The 19,255-nt window shown below is 48.3% G+C and overlaps 1 protein-coding gene across 9 annotated transcripts; it reads right to left on the reverse strand.

Annotated features, from left to right (window-relative positions):
- Positions 1-484: 484 nt before the first annotated feature.
- On the reverse strand, positions 485-18,913 carry mgaa (MAX dimerization protein MGA a). 9 transcript variants are annotated; one of them, XM_029494652.1, is made up of 25 exons: positions 18,002-18,913; positions 14,745-15,916; positions 11,678-13,349; positions 11,444-11,549; positions 10,963-11,100; positions 10,513-10,641; positions 10,086-10,208; positions 8,888-9,702; positions 8,358-8,628; positions 8,053-8,180; positions 7,881-7,952; positions 7,438-7,534; positions 6,976-7,364; positions 6,363-6,620; positions 5,971-6,208; positions 5,617-5,874; positions 4,786-5,537; positions 3,998-4,120; positions 3,750-3,915; positions 3,416-3,528; positions 3,260-3,336; positions 3,026-3,110; positions 2,809-2,920; positions 2,320-2,730; positions 485-2,089 (listed from the first exon to the last, which is right to left on the reverse strand). In XM_029494652.1, the coding sequence occupies exons 2-25, from the start codon at positions 15,839-15,841 to the stop codon at positions 1,284-1,286; spliced, it is 8,436 nt and encodes a 2,811-aa protein (XP_029350512.1). In that variant the 5' UTR covers positions 15,842-15,916; positions 18,002-18,913; the 3' UTR covers positions 485-1,283. The 9 variants fall into 9 exon arrangements, with proteins under 9 accessions (XP_029350512.1, XP_029350511.1, XP_029350508.1 ...); XM_029494651.1 differs by having other exon boundaries at positions 17,994-18,913; XM_029494648.1 differs by having other exon boundaries at positions 17,685-18,913.
- Between the last annotated feature and the right edge of the window lie 342 nt (positions 18,914-19,255).

Genomic DNA, 19,255 nt, shown 5'->3' on the forward strand with positions numbered 1-19,255 from the left:
TGATCATAATCTGCTCCTCTTGGCTGAAATATGTGGCACGTAATCGGCCTCAACGCCCCCTTTAATGTGAACACACACAGACCTGCTGAGGAAAGCCTGGGTGGACAAATCAAGACGATTACCACCGATGGGATGCTCGTTATCTCTGGTAGTTCACCCCTCTGGCGGGCGTGGCCTTTATTTACTCCAAACTCCAGGTGTTTCACTTGGACTGATGAAGATCAAAAAAATTTAACTTTATTCATATCAACAAATTACGAGACCTTTTGACCTTCTTCCTGTTCTTTTTGGTCTTATTTTTCATATTATTACAAACATTCAATTTAATTTTCTAAACTTTCTACTACAAATCTTCTAAAAACTGATAAACTAATCAAATAAAAATGTTGATTAGCTGGTAAAATGGGATTCGACTATCACAAAGTATCCAGACACAAAAGTGATCAGCTCTAAAACATAAAAGGTTGAAACAATAAAAGCTGCATTTCGTTTTCATCTGTGGTGAAGGTTTATTTATATCAGGGTTCAGGGACAAACACTTCTGACAGTTTCTGTTAAAAAAATACAAATCTAAGACACAAACTGAAAAATTAAACTGCTTCAACACAGCATCTGAGCAGCTCGGACTGTCCTGTCATCATGGGCCGAGTCCAGATCGGACGCCTCGTTCAGTGTTTTGGAATCTTTTTTTTTTTTTTTTTCATTTGACTGAATCTCAGTCTATGATTCAAGTTAAATTTAAATATGAACCTTTAAAAACTTCTCAAGGCATAAAGTTTTTCAAAGAAAAACAGATCAGTGTTGGTTTCAAAGTAAAAGACTTCTTAATTTTAATGTCACATTCAAACAGATGAAGGCGTCAGATACTGATCAATAATCAATAACTGCCCTGCAGCAACATGATGACATCACCAGGAACAAGCACATGCGCACGCTCACGCATGCCTTTATCAGAGGAACTAACATAAACAAATGTCTTAATTATCTGATGCTGAAGAGAAACTGCTACCCAAAACTGCTGTTTGTACAGTTGTTATGGTTACATGATGACACCCTTCAAATCACAAACATGGAGAAAATAAATAAACAGAAAACATCTGTAAACATCAATGAAACATCAGGATGGTTGTCAAGGCAACAGCTGGGCCTCTGATTGGTGGTCAGGTGCATCATATGACACTTCTTAGGAAGTAAACAGCAAGAGCCAATCAAAGTGCATTCTCTGACAGCTGCCCGATGAGCTCCAGAGCCTGTAGTGACGTTATCAGCCAGGCAGTGTGATGTCAGCTGGGTGTGTTTCCTCTCAGCCCCAGAGGAACTAGCCGTGGCATCGGCCTCCAAACCACACCTCCCACCAGTCCCCCCTCTGCCACGCTCCTCCCCTCTGCTGCCTCTGGGCTGCTGTTGGTGGGTTCTGCAACTTTTACCCCACCCACTTTCATCTGCAGCAATGGGGGAGGAGTCAGGACATCAACTTTATTGTTCCCATTGGTCGGTCCAGTCTGTGTCACATCCACACCTCCTCGAGGACCTTGGTCTTCTGTTTCCATGGTAACTGAGTTGCCAGTGTCCGACTCTAGCCGCAAGATTTTAGTGCTGCGGGTGTGGCCCTGGTCCTCGGCCTCACCTTCTGTGACATCTCTCTCAGATGAAAGCCGCTCTGTTGTTACCATGGAGATGGTCCGCTGGTTGAGGAAGACGATCTCATTTAGGAGGGAAGTCAGGCTCTCGGTCTCACCCCCACCTGCCTCTGGCTGCCTCTTCGGTCCCAGAGAGCCCCCCCCTCTGCTCCGAGACAAGTCGGTCTGGGATGGAGACTGGTCCTGGTCTTTGACTCGGTCCGATGCAGTGCAGAGCACCATGGGAAGGGGAGGGGGCGGCTGATCAGCTGCGATCAGCTGCTGTTGAGCCAGCAGAGTGAGTGGTGAGTTGGTACCTGGGATCGGAGTCATCTGTAGAACTGTCGGTCCTGCTATCACCGGGCTCAGAGTCAGAACCGATTGTCTGGGCAACGATGCACCGACCACAGACAGAACCTCAGGCGGGACCAGAGTATGAAAGGGTGGAGCTTCACATGCTGAGGGAGGAGCTGGGAGCACAATGTAAAAGAACATTAAACAACTTATGAAAACATGATACTATTTGAAAAAGTAACAGGAAAATCTTGAACAGGTGTTGAATATATCTGTCAGCTGATTGGTCGGTTAGTTAGCGGGCTGGTAACGTGTTGTTCGGACACACATGGACTGAACCCTGAAAACCAAACTAGTCTCACATCAGCCGGTTGATGAATTATCTATGAATCAATCTCCATGTTACCTCCCGCATTCATGGCGAGTCCAGGCGAAAGTGGAGTTGGATTTTTACTGCGAGACAGGATGTTAGGGATCGTCCTAGGCCGGGCCCTCGCCGTAGGTGCCTTGTGGGATACAGCAGGGCGAGTGAAGGTGGACTTTGACAGCTGCACAATCTCCTGATTAACTGCTGTTTGAGGACGTGTGGCTGTGGGTGCAACAGAAATGGGAGTGGGAGGAGCCTGTGGAGTCTGCTGCTGTAAGTTCGATGAAATTATTATGATGTCATCATCTCCAATGTCTTCTGCTGGAGAATCAGAGGCCCCACCCCCTGTTGCTGCTGGAAGGTCATTGGCTGCTCTCTCCTGCTCCTCCATCTTCTTCTGTTTGGAAGACAGATACTGCAGCTTCCTCAGGACACTGTGCTCACTTTTACCTGCAGCCAGACAGACACCAGTTAGAGCCCGCCTACAGGTTAGAGGTGAAGTTTGTTTGGATGACATCACAGACTCACCTGATCTTTGGGAGATCTTTCTGATGTAAGTGTCTCTCTTCTGCTTCAGAAGGATCTTCAGACTCTTCAGGGAATTCATCTCAGCCTTCAGAGTCATGATCTGATCAAGAGCCTGAAAAACCAAACAGCTGGTTCAGTTCTACACCACATCACAAAAGCCTGCCAGGAAAAAGCAGACTAGGCTTTTACTGTGAAAGGATAGAGATACCTGTCTCACCTGTGCCAACAGAAGAGTCTTTGAAGAATGTTTGGAATTCATTACAGTTCTGAGGTCTCTGAAGGCAGCACTGACACTCTGAGCTCTGTTGACAGAGAACAGTCACCTGTTTATTCTCACAGAGGTTTCTCCTGATTGGCTCCTTTTGTTCACCTCTGTTTCCATGGAGACAGAGGGAGAACATCATTCACTCTATGTCACCGTGAATTTGTTGTATTTACTGTTGGCTCTTACTCTGTGTCCTTCATTATCTTCTCCGGTCTCCTCTCATTGGACAGGGGACTGTTGTTGTCCACAGGTTCCACAGCCTCCTGACGCAAACACAGAGAAACTGTGGTCAGGGAGCATGTCATCAGAACACCTGCCGACAATAACCGAGCCGTTTCTCACCACAGTGACATCATCGTCGTCCACATTAGATGGGCCTTCCGCCTGCTCCGACTGATTCACCTCTTCCGGACCTGCTCTGGTCTCGGTCCCTGTCTTTGACTTGCTGCTCTTATCTGAACACACACAACACACACTGTGTCTGAGAGCCCTCTGAACTGGTCTCAGCTGTAGACCACCATATGCCACATCTCAGCCCAGACAAAGAATTTGCTGTGACCACCTCCCATCAGAGACGAGACCTCAGGCAGACTCTGGTCTCCTGGTCAGAACCAGGACCACAGTTACAGAGACAACATGATTGACATGTCCCCAGAATGTTGTCTGAAGGACTGACCTGGTGTCAGGTCTGAAGGATTTGTCTCTGCTGTGGGAGGTGCAGCCTTCAGACCTGCTAGTGGAGCCAGAGTGGAGAGGAACTCATCCCTCCTCTCCATCAGTGTCCTCTTCTTCCTTTTCAGATCCACCTCAGTTTCCCTCAGGTCCTGGATCACCTGCACCGCCTGCAACACAATCACACATTTGTTGGTCCTGGTTCTGGTTCAATGGTTAACTAAGATGTCTAACAGTGAGTCCTGGCCTGACCCGGTTAAGGGTGCAGATCTTGGAGGTCTTGTTGTGGCTCAGTGCCAGCTCTTTCCTCAGATGAGCGAACAGCTGCAGCAGCTTCACCCGACGAAGTCTCTCCAACGTGTTGTGAATGTGTCTCTGTGCACAAACAGCACCACATCAAACACACACCCATATACAGATGAACACACACTGATGGAAACTGCAGCCTAGAGTTTTACTGTGGAGGAACAGAGATGAGGAAGTGACATCAAACTGAGTCACATCAGGTCTTTGTCCCGATTAAAATCCAGATCTGAACAGACACTAAACACCTCAAGTGTTTTACCTCAGTGGGACTTGAGGTTTCATTTCTCCATAGCTGACGGACTTAAGGTTGTTCCACGGAAATTGATTCCCAGCAGATTTATGCCAATGCCATGCTTCTGTTTCCATGGAGACAGCCGATTGACTGCCACTAGCTTTTGATACCTGTCATCACATTAGTGAAGCTGGTAACATTTAAACTGTCCACTACACCTGTTCAGAGGTCATGTAACATGAGATATTTGGTGACATCATGTTATCCACCTGTAGACCTTCATACCTAGGAGGCAGTTCAAGACCCAGGCCTTGGTTCAGGGTTTCTCCTGGTCTCAGACTCAATAAAAGTCTTTTGGTGACCAGGTCAGCCTTACGCAAGTGATCATTTGAAGTAAACCCAAACTAACCTTAAGGGAAATGTAAAGGTGTTTGGTGAGGTGAGCTCTGCCCCTTCTTCAGTGACAATGATGATATTGATGTTGACGAAACTGTGGACCTACCTTTGTGTTGTTGCTCGTCTCCTTCTCCTCTTCGCTCAACAAATCATCTTCCATATCAGACGAGTTTTCCGTCTCACCGCTCGATGACCCAATTGCCTCCTTTGACTTTGTCTCCGTGGTAACCAACCCCATCTCATCATCCACACAGATGATGTCTAAGTCAACGGGGTTGCGTGCTGGCTCAGGCTCAATGGGGGGGTACACTGTATGTACAGGTGTGAATTCTGAGCCTGCAGTGTGAAGCTGGGTGGATCCAACTCTGTGGGTGTTCTCTGAGGGATTCTGGAGGATAGCGGGGGCCTGAGGTGAAGTAGGTTTCTGAGGGGCCGACCCTCCCCCAGGACCAGCAACTGCTGACACTGACACTGTTTTAACTCCCAGCTCCACCCCCTGACAGGAAGAGGGCTTGAGGGAGATGACATTGGCTGGGGAGTTGGGGGATTTGGGATGTGGACAGACAAGGGTGAAGGAGCTCACAGCCTTCGTCACCTTGGTGGGGAGGCAGGGGGGAAGTCTAGGGCAGGTGAAGATGAGTGGATCTTTGTTGGAAGCAGTGGGGAGGATTTTGAAGGTGCATGTCCCCTTTTGAGACAGGAAACCAGAGGCAGGTGTGAGGGGAGCAGGGAGGGCTGATACAGAAAAGGACTTGAGGCCAGAGAGGGTGGAGGAGGAGGAAGATGGGGGGCTGTTAACTGAGGCCTGTGGGGATGTTTGTCTGATGGGTGGGGCCTGACAAGATGCAACAGGGACACCTGGAGGGGGGGGAGAAAGAAACTTGTCAGCTGGTGATGAGTCTGTTGCTCAGCGATGTCATCAGTGATGTCACCTTACCTGTCTGGACAGGCAGCTTTGAGTTTACTGGTCTTAGTTGGCTCAGGGGTATCAGCTGGACCAGCTTCCCATCCGGTTTGCGGTAGTACTGGATCCCTGAATGCGCCTGGACCAGCTGCAGGACCATCCTCTGACTGGAGGGGGGCGGAGCCACACCCAACACTGGGACCTTCACAGGAGCTGGGACCTGAATCAACAGCTGGGAGTTTCCAGGAACCGCTGAGCCCACAGAGGGATTCCTGCCTTGAACTCCAGAGTCTGCAACACAGAATCGGGGTCATCAGCAGCTGAGGTACAAACTAAGGACTGCAGCCTCAGAGGGACCACGAGATTGATCCGAGGCAAGGTGCTCACCTGAGGCATAGGGGGGTGGGACGAGACTGGGTGGGTCAGTGAGGACAGATGAAGTGGATCGGACAGCCTCAGGCGGTGGTGCTGGACTCTGAGTCTGAGGGGAGGATGAAGGACAGCCTGGTTGCTTCCTGTTGGACCCCACCCTGCCAGTCAGGTAAGCTGCCAAACGGTTTGCTGGATGGAGTGCCCCCATCCTTCCCAACTGGATCTTAGCAAGAGGATAGAGCTTCCCGTTGACCTGACAGGTGGAAGGGAGAGGCTGTGTTCCTGTTGTTGATGTTGTTGTTGTTATTATTGTCACCAGGTGTGCAGTCAGATTGGAAACGTTGTCTGTGTCTTTGTTCATTAAAGTCGGTGATGATACCTGTCATGGCCATGTAAGGAGTGCTTACCTGGACCAGATGGTCTGTCCCTCCTGGCTGCTTCCTATTGGCTGAGAGGAATCCAGCAGGAGAGATTCCTGTCAGGAATGGTAGAGCCATGCTGACCATCTTCTTCCTCTCTGCCTTTATTTTCCTTCCACTCCTCTCTTCTGCAACATGCGCCTGGTGAAGCGTTGAAGCCACTTCCTCTTGGGTGTCACTGTCCTCCACCTCCCGCTGCCAATCCTCCAGAGGCTCCGCCTCCTGTTTCACTTGTTGTAGGTGGTCCTACAGAGACACACATGACACGGTCAGACAGTGTTCACCCCGCATCTCCTAAAAGTGGCAAGATGCCTCTCCTCCTTTCACTCAGTGGCTACATTCTGCCTCTGGGGCAACGTATGTATAAGATGATCCAACACAACCACCTGCAGCTGGGTGCCGACACTGTGATCCCCTGAACCTGTGACCCTGTGACCCTCTGACGCCCCGCCCCTGCAGCAGGATCAATAATCCATAATTAACATTTACTATTAATTAGTATTTCCACGTAATGCTGCTCAGTGACTGAACACACATCTGAAACCCTGGAAAACTGGATCCAATCAGGTCTAGCTGATGAAGAGTTCAGTTTGTCACTAACGTGTGTCTTGTGTGGTTTCTTCTTTCTCTGGCGTGCTTGTGGTTGTGGTCTGAGCAGTGCTGCTGGTCTCTCTCGGTCCACTGAGGGTCTGGAGATGTGGACCCTGTATTGGATGCAGCAGTCGGTGCCGCTCTCCTCTGTGGTCTGGCTGATGGGACTGATGAGGTACTGTCTGATCCAGAAGCGACTTTCCAGTCGGTCCTGAGCCATTGCCTCACATAGCTTCCTCAACACATGGTTTCTGTCAGCATCACTTGCCCATTTACACTCCGCCAAGATGATGAGGCGTTTCGACGGCTTTGGGGTTGGCTCTGAGGGAGAAGGGGGAGGAGAGGAACGAGGGAGGTGGGGGGGGGACTTGTGGGAAGGAGCTGGCTGAGCTGGTTCACCTGCGGAAGGAGAAGCCATTATTATTTTCACAGATCTTCTAGGCATGAAGGGAGTTAGCATTAGTAAACCTACTTGTAGGGGGACAGAAGGGTCTGGTCTTGGTCCTCTTCAGGGTCAGGTCTCTCTGTTTCAAAGGTTTTAGTCGGACTGGTTTGGACATCACATTGTCCTAAAAGAAACATGACAGGCATCTATGTCTGAGCAATGTCATGATGGAACATAAAATGACCACACGTCCTTCTCCTGTCAAATTAAACAAACCTTAAACTTTCCTTCTTTTCATGTGTTTGGGTCGTTCTAGAGCTGATCTGAAGTTTCTATCTTTATCTGACCAGTAATGATGAAAAATCAGCTCCAAATATCTGATTGTCTTTATTCTGTCAACACAATAAACTCAGAAACAGGACTGATCCAGAGACTCGGCTTGGCTGTGACATCACCCACCGGAGCCAATAGGAGCGTCTGACGTAGAAACATGACCCTAGATGTCAAAGAACGAGGATGACCATTCCTACCTTCTGTTTCTGGCTCCTTGTCTTTCCTTGAAAAACTCTGCTCCTGGCACAGCTTCTGTTCTCTCTGCTCTTCTGGACAGACAGACAGACAGAGACACACACACAAACACACAGTGGTCAAACAGTTGACCCTCAGCATCATGGCAGTCTTTGCATGATAGGTGATCCTTACAATGGGCAGGGCCAAGGGGGCTGGCTCAGGGGCGTGGACTGGATCAGGGTCTGAGTCTTTACCATCTCTTTTCCACAAAATCCGGATCTGCTTGGCAGGCTGGGAAACGCTGTCCGCCTCCTTCAGAACTACGGGTCAGACAGGAGAGGATGTTCAGACCATGTGAATCACAGGAGGACCACATGACCACAGAGCTCCAACTGCTCTGTGGTCAGTGAGCACAGCACTCAGAGCTCAGGCTAATATGAAGCTATAGCCACTGGCTGGCTTATCTTAGCAAAAAGAAGCAAATTGAGAGGACTTACCGTAGGCCATCTTCATCCTCCTCCTCTTCCTCCTGCTTCCTGATGGTTGGGGGGGGGCAGACTCAAGCGCCTCCAGGTTCTTGAGGAGGACCACAGTCTGTTTGAGGCAGCTGCAGCTGAACATGCAGTGAGGCCGGCCGCAATGTCCAAGCCTGGAGCTGTGAGTCAGAGCCGTGCAGACGCAGCCCAACCGGCAGAACTCATTCAGACAGGGGGGTGCACGTCTCCGCACCAGCTGGATGGGAGTGGTGGGGTTCTCACTGACAAAGCCCTGGGAGTGGGGGAGCAGAAACCAGAGGAACCGGTCAGAGCCAGATGGCCTTACACCGAGGAACAAAACACTTCAATGTCTAACCTGGCTGCGTTGACATCACATTGATGTCAGGACATCAAATCATAAACTAACTGACTAATTATTGTGCATTTGCTCACAGTGTTCCTGATCCTGTTGTGGTCTGGATCAGACCCTAATCCCTAAACTGTTTTGGTTTGGACTTTGGACTTTGGTTTGACCGTGGTTTGTGTCCTACCATCAGTGTAAACAGTGACGTCAGGGCGATAGTGGCCCTCTCTGCTGTAACGCTGGTCCTGGCTCGTCCTTCCCAGACCACGCTGTCCTCCAGGTCTTTCAGTCTCAATGTAGCTCTGGTGATTACAGGTCCTTGATCCTGATCAGCTCTAGCTGCTAACTCAAAGTCCAAGTCCAGAGGAGTGAGGTCTTTGGAGGGGCCCAGTGGTGTGCCTTTGGATTTGGTGTGGCTAAGAGTATTGGATGTGGTTTTGGATTTGAGCTTCTTCCGCTTCTTGAAGATGGGAGTCTGAGGGAGGGGGGATAGCGGTTCTGAGTGGTCCAATAGTACCTTGAGCTGCTTCTTTCTTGGCCTCTGCAGTCCAGGGAGGGTTGTTGTGTGTTTTGATGGCAAGTGTTGGGCTGAGGTTAGGACTACCTGCTTGTTAGTGATCAGGTTTGGTCCAGCTGGATTAGGTGCTGCAAGTGGGTCAGCTGTAGGTTCTGGTCTGTGTCTGGTGCGTTTAGGACCTCTGTGTTTGCGTTCTCTTCTCCTGGAGGTTTTCATCTGTCTCAGAGACAGTCTAGGTCTCTTGGAGGGGGGAACGAATCCTGATATGAGGTCTGCGGAGCCAGTGCCATGTTTTCTCAGGACGCTGTCCAAGGTCCTGACGTAGCTGGCACTCTGGGTGGGCAGTTCGTAGACCACCGGCACCGCAGGGGGAGAGAAGCTGGAGGCTCGCTCATCCATCAGCTTCCCCTCGCTCTCCAGGTACTGGTCCAGCATGTCACTGCAGAAAGCAGATAGGTTCTTCTTTGGCTCTGAAGTGGGACCAGCTGCAAGACGAGAAAGAGAAAGATCAGAGAGAGAGAGATAGATAGACAGATAGATAGATAGATAGATACTTTATTTATCCCAGACTGGGAAATTGCAGTGCCAGCGACTACACAGGAATACCCCAGGTCCTGGTCTCAGGTCCCCCCCGATTTACTGTCTCAAATGGTCTGGACACCAGTGAGACTGGAAACTAAACCTGAAATAACTCTGAGCCTGGCTGATAGTCTACCTCCCACACCAAGCACACTGAGAATCTAGATTTGATAACTGAACATTTTGGGATGGCTGGATCTCATCTGTAGACATCCTGGTCTCATTGGGTCAAGATGTGATGATCTAGACTATTCTCGACACAGAGCCCAGTCTGGTGGAGTCTGGTTACCTTCAGGTCTGGCTGACGAGGCAGTGGGTGGAGCTTCTGAATGACTAAACTTGTCCCTCCAGCCTTTGATCTGAGTGATGTCCGTGGTTTTCCCTGTTCTGGACACAAATGCAGCAGCAGCACCTGAAAAAGGAAATAGCTATCAGAGAGTCCACATACATGATCCAGTCTCACAGGGACCAGATGAATGGAACCAGTTATCTACAAGAGTCCAAATTCAGGATCTGATAGACATCAGTGAATTAATTCTTAAGTCGTTCCAGCCGTAACATTGACCTTGTGAGTTGGGTTAGCCTGATGTGCACTCAGCACAGACCAGATGAGAATAGACCTGAGCCAGAATCAGTGACTGACTCACTGATCCAATCAAAGTCTCAGACACTGGACAGGGTTCAGGTCCAGCTCAGATCAGCATGAAAGTACAAACCCTGAGATGGGGGCAGCTCCTGGGTCCACGGTTCCAGACTAACTCCAGGTGGGGGCAGGGGCAGGCGGACTCCCAGGTACTGGAGGTCTATGGCCAGAGTGGAGTCCAGCAGGTTCATCTTCAGACCCACTGAGTTTGACAGACAAGACAGAGCAGCCATCAGTTTGTCTGTGGGAGGAGTCACCCCCCCCAAATCACTTTTCATTTGATTTCTGTGTGAGAATGTTTCTGCTAATTTGACAGAAACAGGTAAAGACCAATACAGATAACTGAATCCACCAGGAAACAAAGACCTGATTGGCTGATCAGTCCCCGACTCAGTGATGCCATCACAATCTCACTGTGTCATGTGCAAGGAAGGTTGAATACTGGAGTAAACTGGGTGAAGTTCTGCAGCCTGAGAGAAATCCTCAGCAAGTGACAGACAAAATCAGATCACATGGTACACACCTTCCTGCAGCACAGGGTGAATGACTTGTTTGTGCTTCATCAGCCTCAGGTCTCTGAGGAGATGCTTCTGTCCGGTAGCAATCCTCAGCTCCTGAGTCTCTGCTGGACACCAACAGTTTGACAGCGAGGATGTCAGTCCTGGTTCCAGGAATTTGGCAGAATCACCATGACATGTTAGCTTCCACTTCCTGTTTGCTAATCATTCTAGTTAAGATCAGCTAGCTTTTTTGTGCATTAGCTCAGTTAGGTCAAAGTTGTCAGCTTGCAAGCTAACAGAGTACAACATATAATGCTAACGGAGACACATCTGAAACAGCTGGTTGACAGATTTTTTTTCTTCTGTTAATAGCAGTTTCCTGGCTTCCTAACATTATGCTAAGCTCATTCCTGACTGTTCTGTACTAAAGTAACTGTACTAAACCCCTCCCACATAATGGTAAAACATATATATTGTCTGAGAGCGATAAATGGATAATGTCACCATTCTCAGGTGGGTCCACAGGTTGTGTGACATGACCTTCAAGTGTCATCTGGGGCTGTGGGACGTTTCCTTCAGAGGAGGCTGGAATGTGGAGTTTAAGGGCTTCCTAAAAAATGAGGTTAGTGTTATCAGCAGTCTAAAGTCCTCTTGTTGCTCCCTGCAGTGGACCCAAGTTCACTATACCTGCTATCGTACTGATGACATACTGTGTTACAGACAAATCCAGACTTTTACCTTTGACGTGAATGAGATAAATAACTGCTCCTCCACTTCCTCCAGGTTAGGCTGCATGCTGGTGTAGGTGGAGTCATCAGGCTTTGGATCCGTGTTCATCTGGGCAAGCTTTTGCCGCCGAGACTTCCTCTTACGCTTGCAGGGTTTGTTACGTGGGACAGTTTGCACTTTCTGAGATGACTCCTGTGCGTTTGCGTCAACTGTATTAGGAGGTGGGTGAGCAACGGCCACTGCTTCGGTACCTGAAAAGTCCACGCCCATGCCAAGGTCTTCATTTGTGGAAAAAAAGTGTACAAGGTCTGCAATTGAAGGTGTGGGAGATAGCCCTTCTCCATCCAGTGAAGAAAAGGTTGGTGACAGCGGCAACTGGAGAGTGAGGGGGGACAGGTCTGCAGTGAAGGGTGGCAACTGTTCACTCTCTTGAAATGATGGAGGACCAGGGAGGGGCGTAGATGTGGAAGTGTGAGTTTGCTCTTCGACGTGGGACAGAGTTGGGGAGGGCAACAATGGTGATGAGACAGGCTCTAAAGGAAGTGTCTGTGAAGTGGTCTGGCATGTTGTGAACGAAGCGGCCAGGTATGGCTCAGGTGGCTGTAACACTGTGTGCCATTTAAATACAGACGCAGCGTTGTCCTCTTTCTGTAGAAATCCTTCAGAAGGAATTGCTCTTGGTGTTGCTTCAGAGTTGGGGTCAAGTTCTAAAGCTAAAGAGGCAGGAAGGGGAGGTAAAACATCTGGAGAGCATACAGGTGACAAAGGCTCAAAGCCAAAGGAACAACACTCTTGGTCAGGAAGCAAACAATGACCCTTATTGGTGGGGGAGTCAGGGCCCAGCATGGACAGCCCCCTGACGCTTAGTGTTTGAGGTGAGTTGAGGACTGGTAACACTGTGTCAGGAGGAGGTGACAGAATAAGTGATGAAGATGAGGTAGCAAGAGGTGAGGAAACAGTGGATGGTGACATCACTATAGTACAAGATGGCTGTTCTGAGTTGGATAACGCTGGAGCTCCATTTGGTTGTGTTGGATCTGGGCTTTCAGCAACTGAAATGGGGTCCAATGGATCATCAGTTCTTGGTTCCTTCAGCTCTGATCGTGATGAACTGGGAAGATTAAACACACTTTCAACTGCTTCTCTGGTGACATTCAATAGTATTACTCCTGGAGGAACAGCAGCATGCTCAGAGGCCATCTGGTCCAATTCGGTCAAATCTCCAGAGCAGCCCTTCAAGGGACCAGCTGTATTTGTGGCATGATCAGCTGGGAGATCTGCTGCAGCAGATCTCAGTGATCCATTCTGAGGCTCCATAGGACAAGCTGGACGACGGGAGTCCTGATTGTTTTTGGTATTTTTGGATTTTGCTGAATGCTGCTTCAAAAAAAGAGCAAGGGCTGGCAGAGGCAGAGGCCGAGGCCGCTTATGCAGCTTCACGTTCACCTCTGATGGAGCTTCAGGTTTATGCTGGTTGTTCGGTGAATTCAAAAGGCCTTGTTCTTCCTTAACTTTGTTCTTTAGCAAGGTTAGGCCTTTTTTATCAGGCGTTGTTGTGACAGTGACACCATCAGTGGGCTCGGTTATGTTACTGCAGCCCAGCGGCTCCAGGTCACATCGCTGCAGTGAAACATGCGCCTCCCGGATCAGCTCAGAGAAGAGTTTCTGAGCTGGACAAGTGCTGAACGACAAAACACAAACATCACATCACTGAAAAGGTCACCATCAACACCTCAGAGATGACATCACTGACTATAATTGCCAACATTATTCCATCAGAGCCAAGCTTCATTCACCTGGACAACTTAAAACTCATGTATCAGGCCTAAACTACGGAACAGCTTCACCTGTTCAGGTACAAGCGCATTCAGGTGACAATTACCATCACAAACATGAAACATGATCACATGATGGTCAGTAGTTGTTGACGAGTCCTGATCTGCTCTGGGGCAGGTCAGGAGCTCAGCATCAGTTACCATGGTGATTTACCTGTTGACAGGTGAAAACCAGAGTCAAGCTGAAGTCAGACGGACCAACTGAGATCCTGGTTCCATCTAGACCTTATGTCTTTGGACAGTAAAAGGGTTATCCCATTACCTCATTACCTCTGTTTCCTCCTCCACACGACTCATCTTGCTGGACACTTTCTTTAGAAAATTGCAGAGCTGTGCTCTAGTTTGGATGTTGTATTTTGAAGAGAAATATATATAGATAAGAGAATCTTAATAACTGCTGCCATTAATACAGACAGCTGGAGTACACCATCAGTTCTTCACTCACATTTGGATTTAATTACTTTTTTCATTTTTTTTTTTTTTAAGTCTCATCTTCAGACTCAGTTGATTCTGACTGACTCAGTTCAGACTCTGTTCTCAAATTAGAGAGAGAAGCTCACAAAAAAAGAACTCACTAAAAACGCAATGTTTCCTTCTTTTCCAAAGAAAAGAAAAGTTCCATGTGTTTGAGTCGTTCTACAGGTGATCTGAAGTTTCTATCTTTATCTGATCAGGGGTTCTGCTCATTCTTTGGCGTAGTAATGATTAAAATTCAGCTCCAACTATCTGATTGTCTTTATTCTGTCAGCACAATAAACTCAAACATACAGGACTGATCCACAGACTTTGACAGCTAGGCCTCTGATTGTCTGTGACATCACCCAAATGGAGCCTATAGGAGCGTCCGATGTAGAGACATGACTCTAGATGTCACTATCAAAGATGGAGGATGAGAATGGATGGATAAACACACAGAATGAAAGCAGCAGAGCTCCAGTCAGAGAGTCAGATTGATCCAGATCTGAACTAACTTGGCTCATCAGTTTATCACTGAAGTCAGTTTCAGATTGGACAAATCAGCTGATAAGGAGGAAACAGGAAGAACCATCAGAGACAGCTGATGGAGGACACACAAAATAAATAGTAAATTATTGTTTATGTTGCCATAAAACAACATTTTAATGTACTTTAGAAATGCAAATGGACACTTGTTAATTTCTGATCTTTGTTTTGTTTTCCAGATCTTTGGTACAAATAACCTGAAGATGACGTCATCTTGTCTATCAAAGTGGGACTCTTACCGCTGAGTTTCGGCAGGAACTTTGGCAGCTGAATGATCTTTGTTTGTGGTGGCGTTTTCCTGGAGGTCATCTGACACTGAAGGTTTTGAGTCTGCTGCCTTTGTACTTCGAAGTTTGTGATTAGTGAGCAAAGACTTCAAGCTCTTCTTCACAGGATGTTTCTCATTGGTTGTTGAATCATCTTTGTGCAAATCATTGCCACAGTTCAATTTTAGCTTCAGAGCCCATGAACTCGACACATCCTCCTTCAGGCCCTTCACAAATGGGTTATAGTCGACCTTGAGCTGAGCAAACTGTGAATTCTGGTAAGAAGTGACTGCCATGAACTCAGTCTGGGGGAAGGTGAACGTGACAACACTGGGACTGTTTAGCTTTATGTCTTTAGCAGCTTTGTCGTTTGGGACAACATGCAGACGTGGTAAGTAGCGGTGCATCGGGTGCAGGACGGTGTTCCCCTCTTGGTCTGAGATGTTGTTTGTCAGCTTCATCTTGTAAAAGGACACTGGATTCTGCATCCAGTGTTGACCAGTAGATGGTGACTCTGGGTGAGCGAAGGATGGACTCTTGACAAGAACCTCTGCTTTTCCATCAACTTGCCAGTTCTTGCCAGTCCATCGATAACGACTGTTGTCGAATGGCTGAATGTCCATGATCAAAGAGTATTTTCTAGATGGCTGCAAACCAGAGATACGAAAGCGGCAGTAGGGGAACATCCTGCTGCCTTGTTGAGTCAAAATCATCTCTGTTTTACATCTGAAGAACTCGTTCCACATACTGTTGTTGTCCAGCGTGACTCTGATGCCTTTAAAGGTGCAATCAGGTGACAGGTTGTTTGAACGAGGGTTCAAACTGGTGGAATGCTTCAAAGCAGGAAGTCCACCGGAGGTCCTGATTGTTTGCCTTGATGAGCACACGTTGGATTTTAGCGTTATATCTGGCTCGTCATTGGTTGAGCTGGTGCTTCGCTCCATCCTGCCTTCGCCTGCCTGGCCTGATTTAGGAACAACAAAACATGCAGGTGGCTGGTCAGCTGTAGTTGGGGTAGCTGCCCCTTTGGGATGGAATACCATGTCTTTCTGCTTCTTCTTAGAAGCCATGAACAAGTCCCAGGCATCTAAAGGATCCGAGGATTTCACTTTTTACATGTTGACACGATGATTCTGGAAAGAATCCTGAAAAACAAAAGCGATGAACCTGATTAGCTGTTGTTAGCTCTTATTGTACAAGTCAAAGGAAAGACTGAAACAGAACCAAAATGTGTTGTCAGTGAAAGTTCAGAACAAACGAGGCTCCTGATCAACTGAGCAACTTTACAATGATCAACAGCAAGTAGTTGACTGTCAGTCAGTCAAAACGACCTGAGTCCTCATATGAAGCTGCTGTAGTTAGATCAAAGCTACAAACTAGAGCTGGGTGATCAGACAATCTTGTATTGTAGATGATCTTTATCCTGTGATGTACTTTTAAGGTTAATCAATTTTTGACAGCAAGTTGCCAATTAACTTGCGATTTAGCAGCTAGCTAACTCGCCAACTGCAGCCTGAGTGAGCTGGACATGAACTATGTCCGGTCGATAAGTCGAGTCATTCAAATTTAGTTTGACACGATGTTTAAACTCAGTTTTTAATGAAAATTAGTTTTCTCTTTAACTTGCATTGCCAATGCTCCGTTTCCACTCTTGTAGTTCAGATTGCGCTGAGCTTGTCATGCGACAATAATTGGCAGCTGGGTTCACCATTTTGGGCAGCAATGTACAGACATTCCACTTGGACAAAATTGGCACTCAACTCACAATGTGCCAGAAAATACCAAATGGAGAAAATGGTCACATGCTTAGCATGTACACCATGCGATTGCAGTGTCAGGGGCTTGACTCCAACCTGGGGACATATGCTGTGTGACATCCCCCCACCTAGCCCCTACTTCATGTTGCCCTCTCTGCGACTCACTAAGTAAAGGGTTAAAAAAAAAAAAAAAAAAAGTCCCCAAAAAACATTAAAAAGAAATAAGAACTTTTTGGAAACAGGGAAGTTCTGTTCAATTCCCAGAAGAGAAAATAAAAATAAAATAAAATTTGGTTTTTCATTACTTTTGTCAGTTGTAGTTTGTTTTTAGGGAAGACAAAATTGGTTAAAATTGTAAATTGACTTGAGAAAATCTGATATTTTATTTTTTAGCCATAACGCCCAGCCCTAACACCAACCATTCAACCAGCTACAGAACAAGACACCTTTGTCCGTCTAGCTCGGTCTCTTCAATGAGGAGAACCAGACCTGTCTCATAAAAACAGCGCAAAAACCAAGCCAATTATTTCCGACACAGTTTGTAATGAGAAGAGATGTTTTAAAGTGTCAGAAAGAACAATATCAGCAAAAATCAAGAGACTTGAAAGGCCTTCGACTTGAGTTGAAGTAACAGACTTTGTGGAGATTCTCCTTGTTCACATTGTGGACCACACAGATTCCCCATGGAGACAATGAAAACTCTGGCCAGCTGTGATTTTGCCCACAGGTTCCTGATACCAGTGGAGACATTTGTGTTTGTCCTCAACCAAATGTTGGCTCCATGAAGCAAGCCGGGACTTGGCTGATATTCTGTTGGGGACACATTCCTTCATTAACATGGACACACAGCAAATGTGCTTTAGTCCGCCTCTAAAAACAGGATCACGATTCCCTTCTGTCAGTCCTTTAGGAAACAACCCATTTCTACAAATGATACTGTGGAAATGGAGCTGGGAAGGTGAGACAGACCAACATATTGTTGGTTTGAAACTGCTGGTGTGATTTGTTGATTATACCCAAAACCAGCAATGTTGGTTCAAGATCCTTTAACAAGAAGATACAGCTAACAAACTGCGCTACCTGCCCAGAGGTAGTCTGGTTAGCTTAGCACAACACCTAATTACGTATTCAAACAAACCAAAGCATGCAATACAACCACTGAAGGACTGAACTCAGCCCAGAGCAGACAGGTTTCTCTGTCAGGGGGTCCTGAGGCCTGGGGGGTCCAGACCTGAAGAGGTTCTGCAGCAGGAAGGATTCAGGCCTTTGGGGAATCAGGTCTCTGTCTGAGATGTTGGAGGAAGCTGGGCTCGGATAAACAGTTCTGTTTGCTGTGATGGCTGAAGCTGAAACATCTGACTGGTTTGACTAAAAGAAAATACCGAGGTCGGGTCCAGGTCGGACCAGTTTCACTCCGCCGGTGTTACCGACACTTTGAGAGATACTTGGAGAAAGTGGAGCTAACCGGCTAACCAGCTAGCAGCAGGCCGAGGCCAGTCCAGTCCAGTCCGGCTCCCCGGTGAGCCCTCCCCCAGGTCTGTCCCGGGGCTCCACGTGCTCCGGTACAGCACCGGGGCTTTACCTTCTGAGGGGGGGAGGGGCGCACTGAGCCTCGCGGTGAATCAGTCCGTCGGTCGGAGCTCCTCACCGACACGGTGGTCTGTCTAACGGAGGAGGGAAAACAACACGCGGTGTTCTCCGATGGCACGTCATCGGCTCTCACTGCGCAGGCTCGGTCGCCATCTTGCTGGCGCCACCTGTTTTAAAGTATTACGGACAGCAGAGCTCCGAGCCGCCGTCCGGGACCTGTTGGGTCGCCCTCGAGTCCTCGCTTGGCCGCCGGGACCAACGAGTGTGTCGGTTATGGAGCCGAACCGGGACAGACGGAAGTCCCGGACCGAGGAGTGGCTCCTGGTCCGCCGCGTGCCGCCGCCATAAGAGAGTCTACCGGGAGGTCATCGGCCGGTCCGATCCGCCACGGAACTGGTCCAACCTGCCGAGCAGCCTTCGGTTCTGTTCGGTTCGGACTCCGCTGCTGGCGTTTGTCCGGACGAACCGGCCGGTTCAGATCCGTTTATGTCGCATTCAGGTCCAGCTCGGTCTCCGCCGCCATGTTGGTCTCATCCTGGACTCCATAATGTTTCCACTGAGCCGAGCGGAGGTCCCGGAGCTCCGGGATCGGGTCAAGGACCGAAGGTGGTCGTCTGGGCCGGTACACACGGACAGGAGGTTCCAGCTTTCAGCAGGACTTCAGCCACCATGAGCTGCCAGTCCAGCTCCGAACCGAACCACGAACCGACATGAATCATGAGGACGGACTGAAACCAGATGGGGAGGAACAGGTACCGACAGGGACTGAGGTCCAGTCTGCAGGACTCAGTCCTCCGTCCGGTCTCCGGGGTTCGGTCCGTATAGTCCAGTCTGTAGTACAGTCTTCGTAGTCCGGTTTTTGGGGTCCGATCTAAAGTGGACTGTTCTGTACCTTTTGGTCCTCTTACGGTCCACTCGGTGGTTTCAGGTTCTGGTTTACAGGAAACCTGAATTCTTAATTGAGTGAATTGGTCTTTGGTGATCTTCATCAATGATCCAGGCCTCCTCCTTCAGCTTCTCTTCTTTAATTTACATCCTTTTAGTTCTATTTTTGAGAGCAAAGCCTAAAATGAACCCAAAGCATCGGTCTGCAGCAAGACCTGACTGAACCGGTTCAGGATCTGGACTCAGCAGCTG

Source organism: Echeneis naucrates, chromosome 22, assembly GCF_900963305.1.
Source record: "Echeneis naucrates chromosome 22, fEcheNa1.1, whole genome shotgun sequence".
Taxonomy (NCBI): Eukaryota; Metazoa; Chordata; class Actinopteri; order Carangiformes; family Echeneidae; genus Echeneis; species Echeneis naucrates.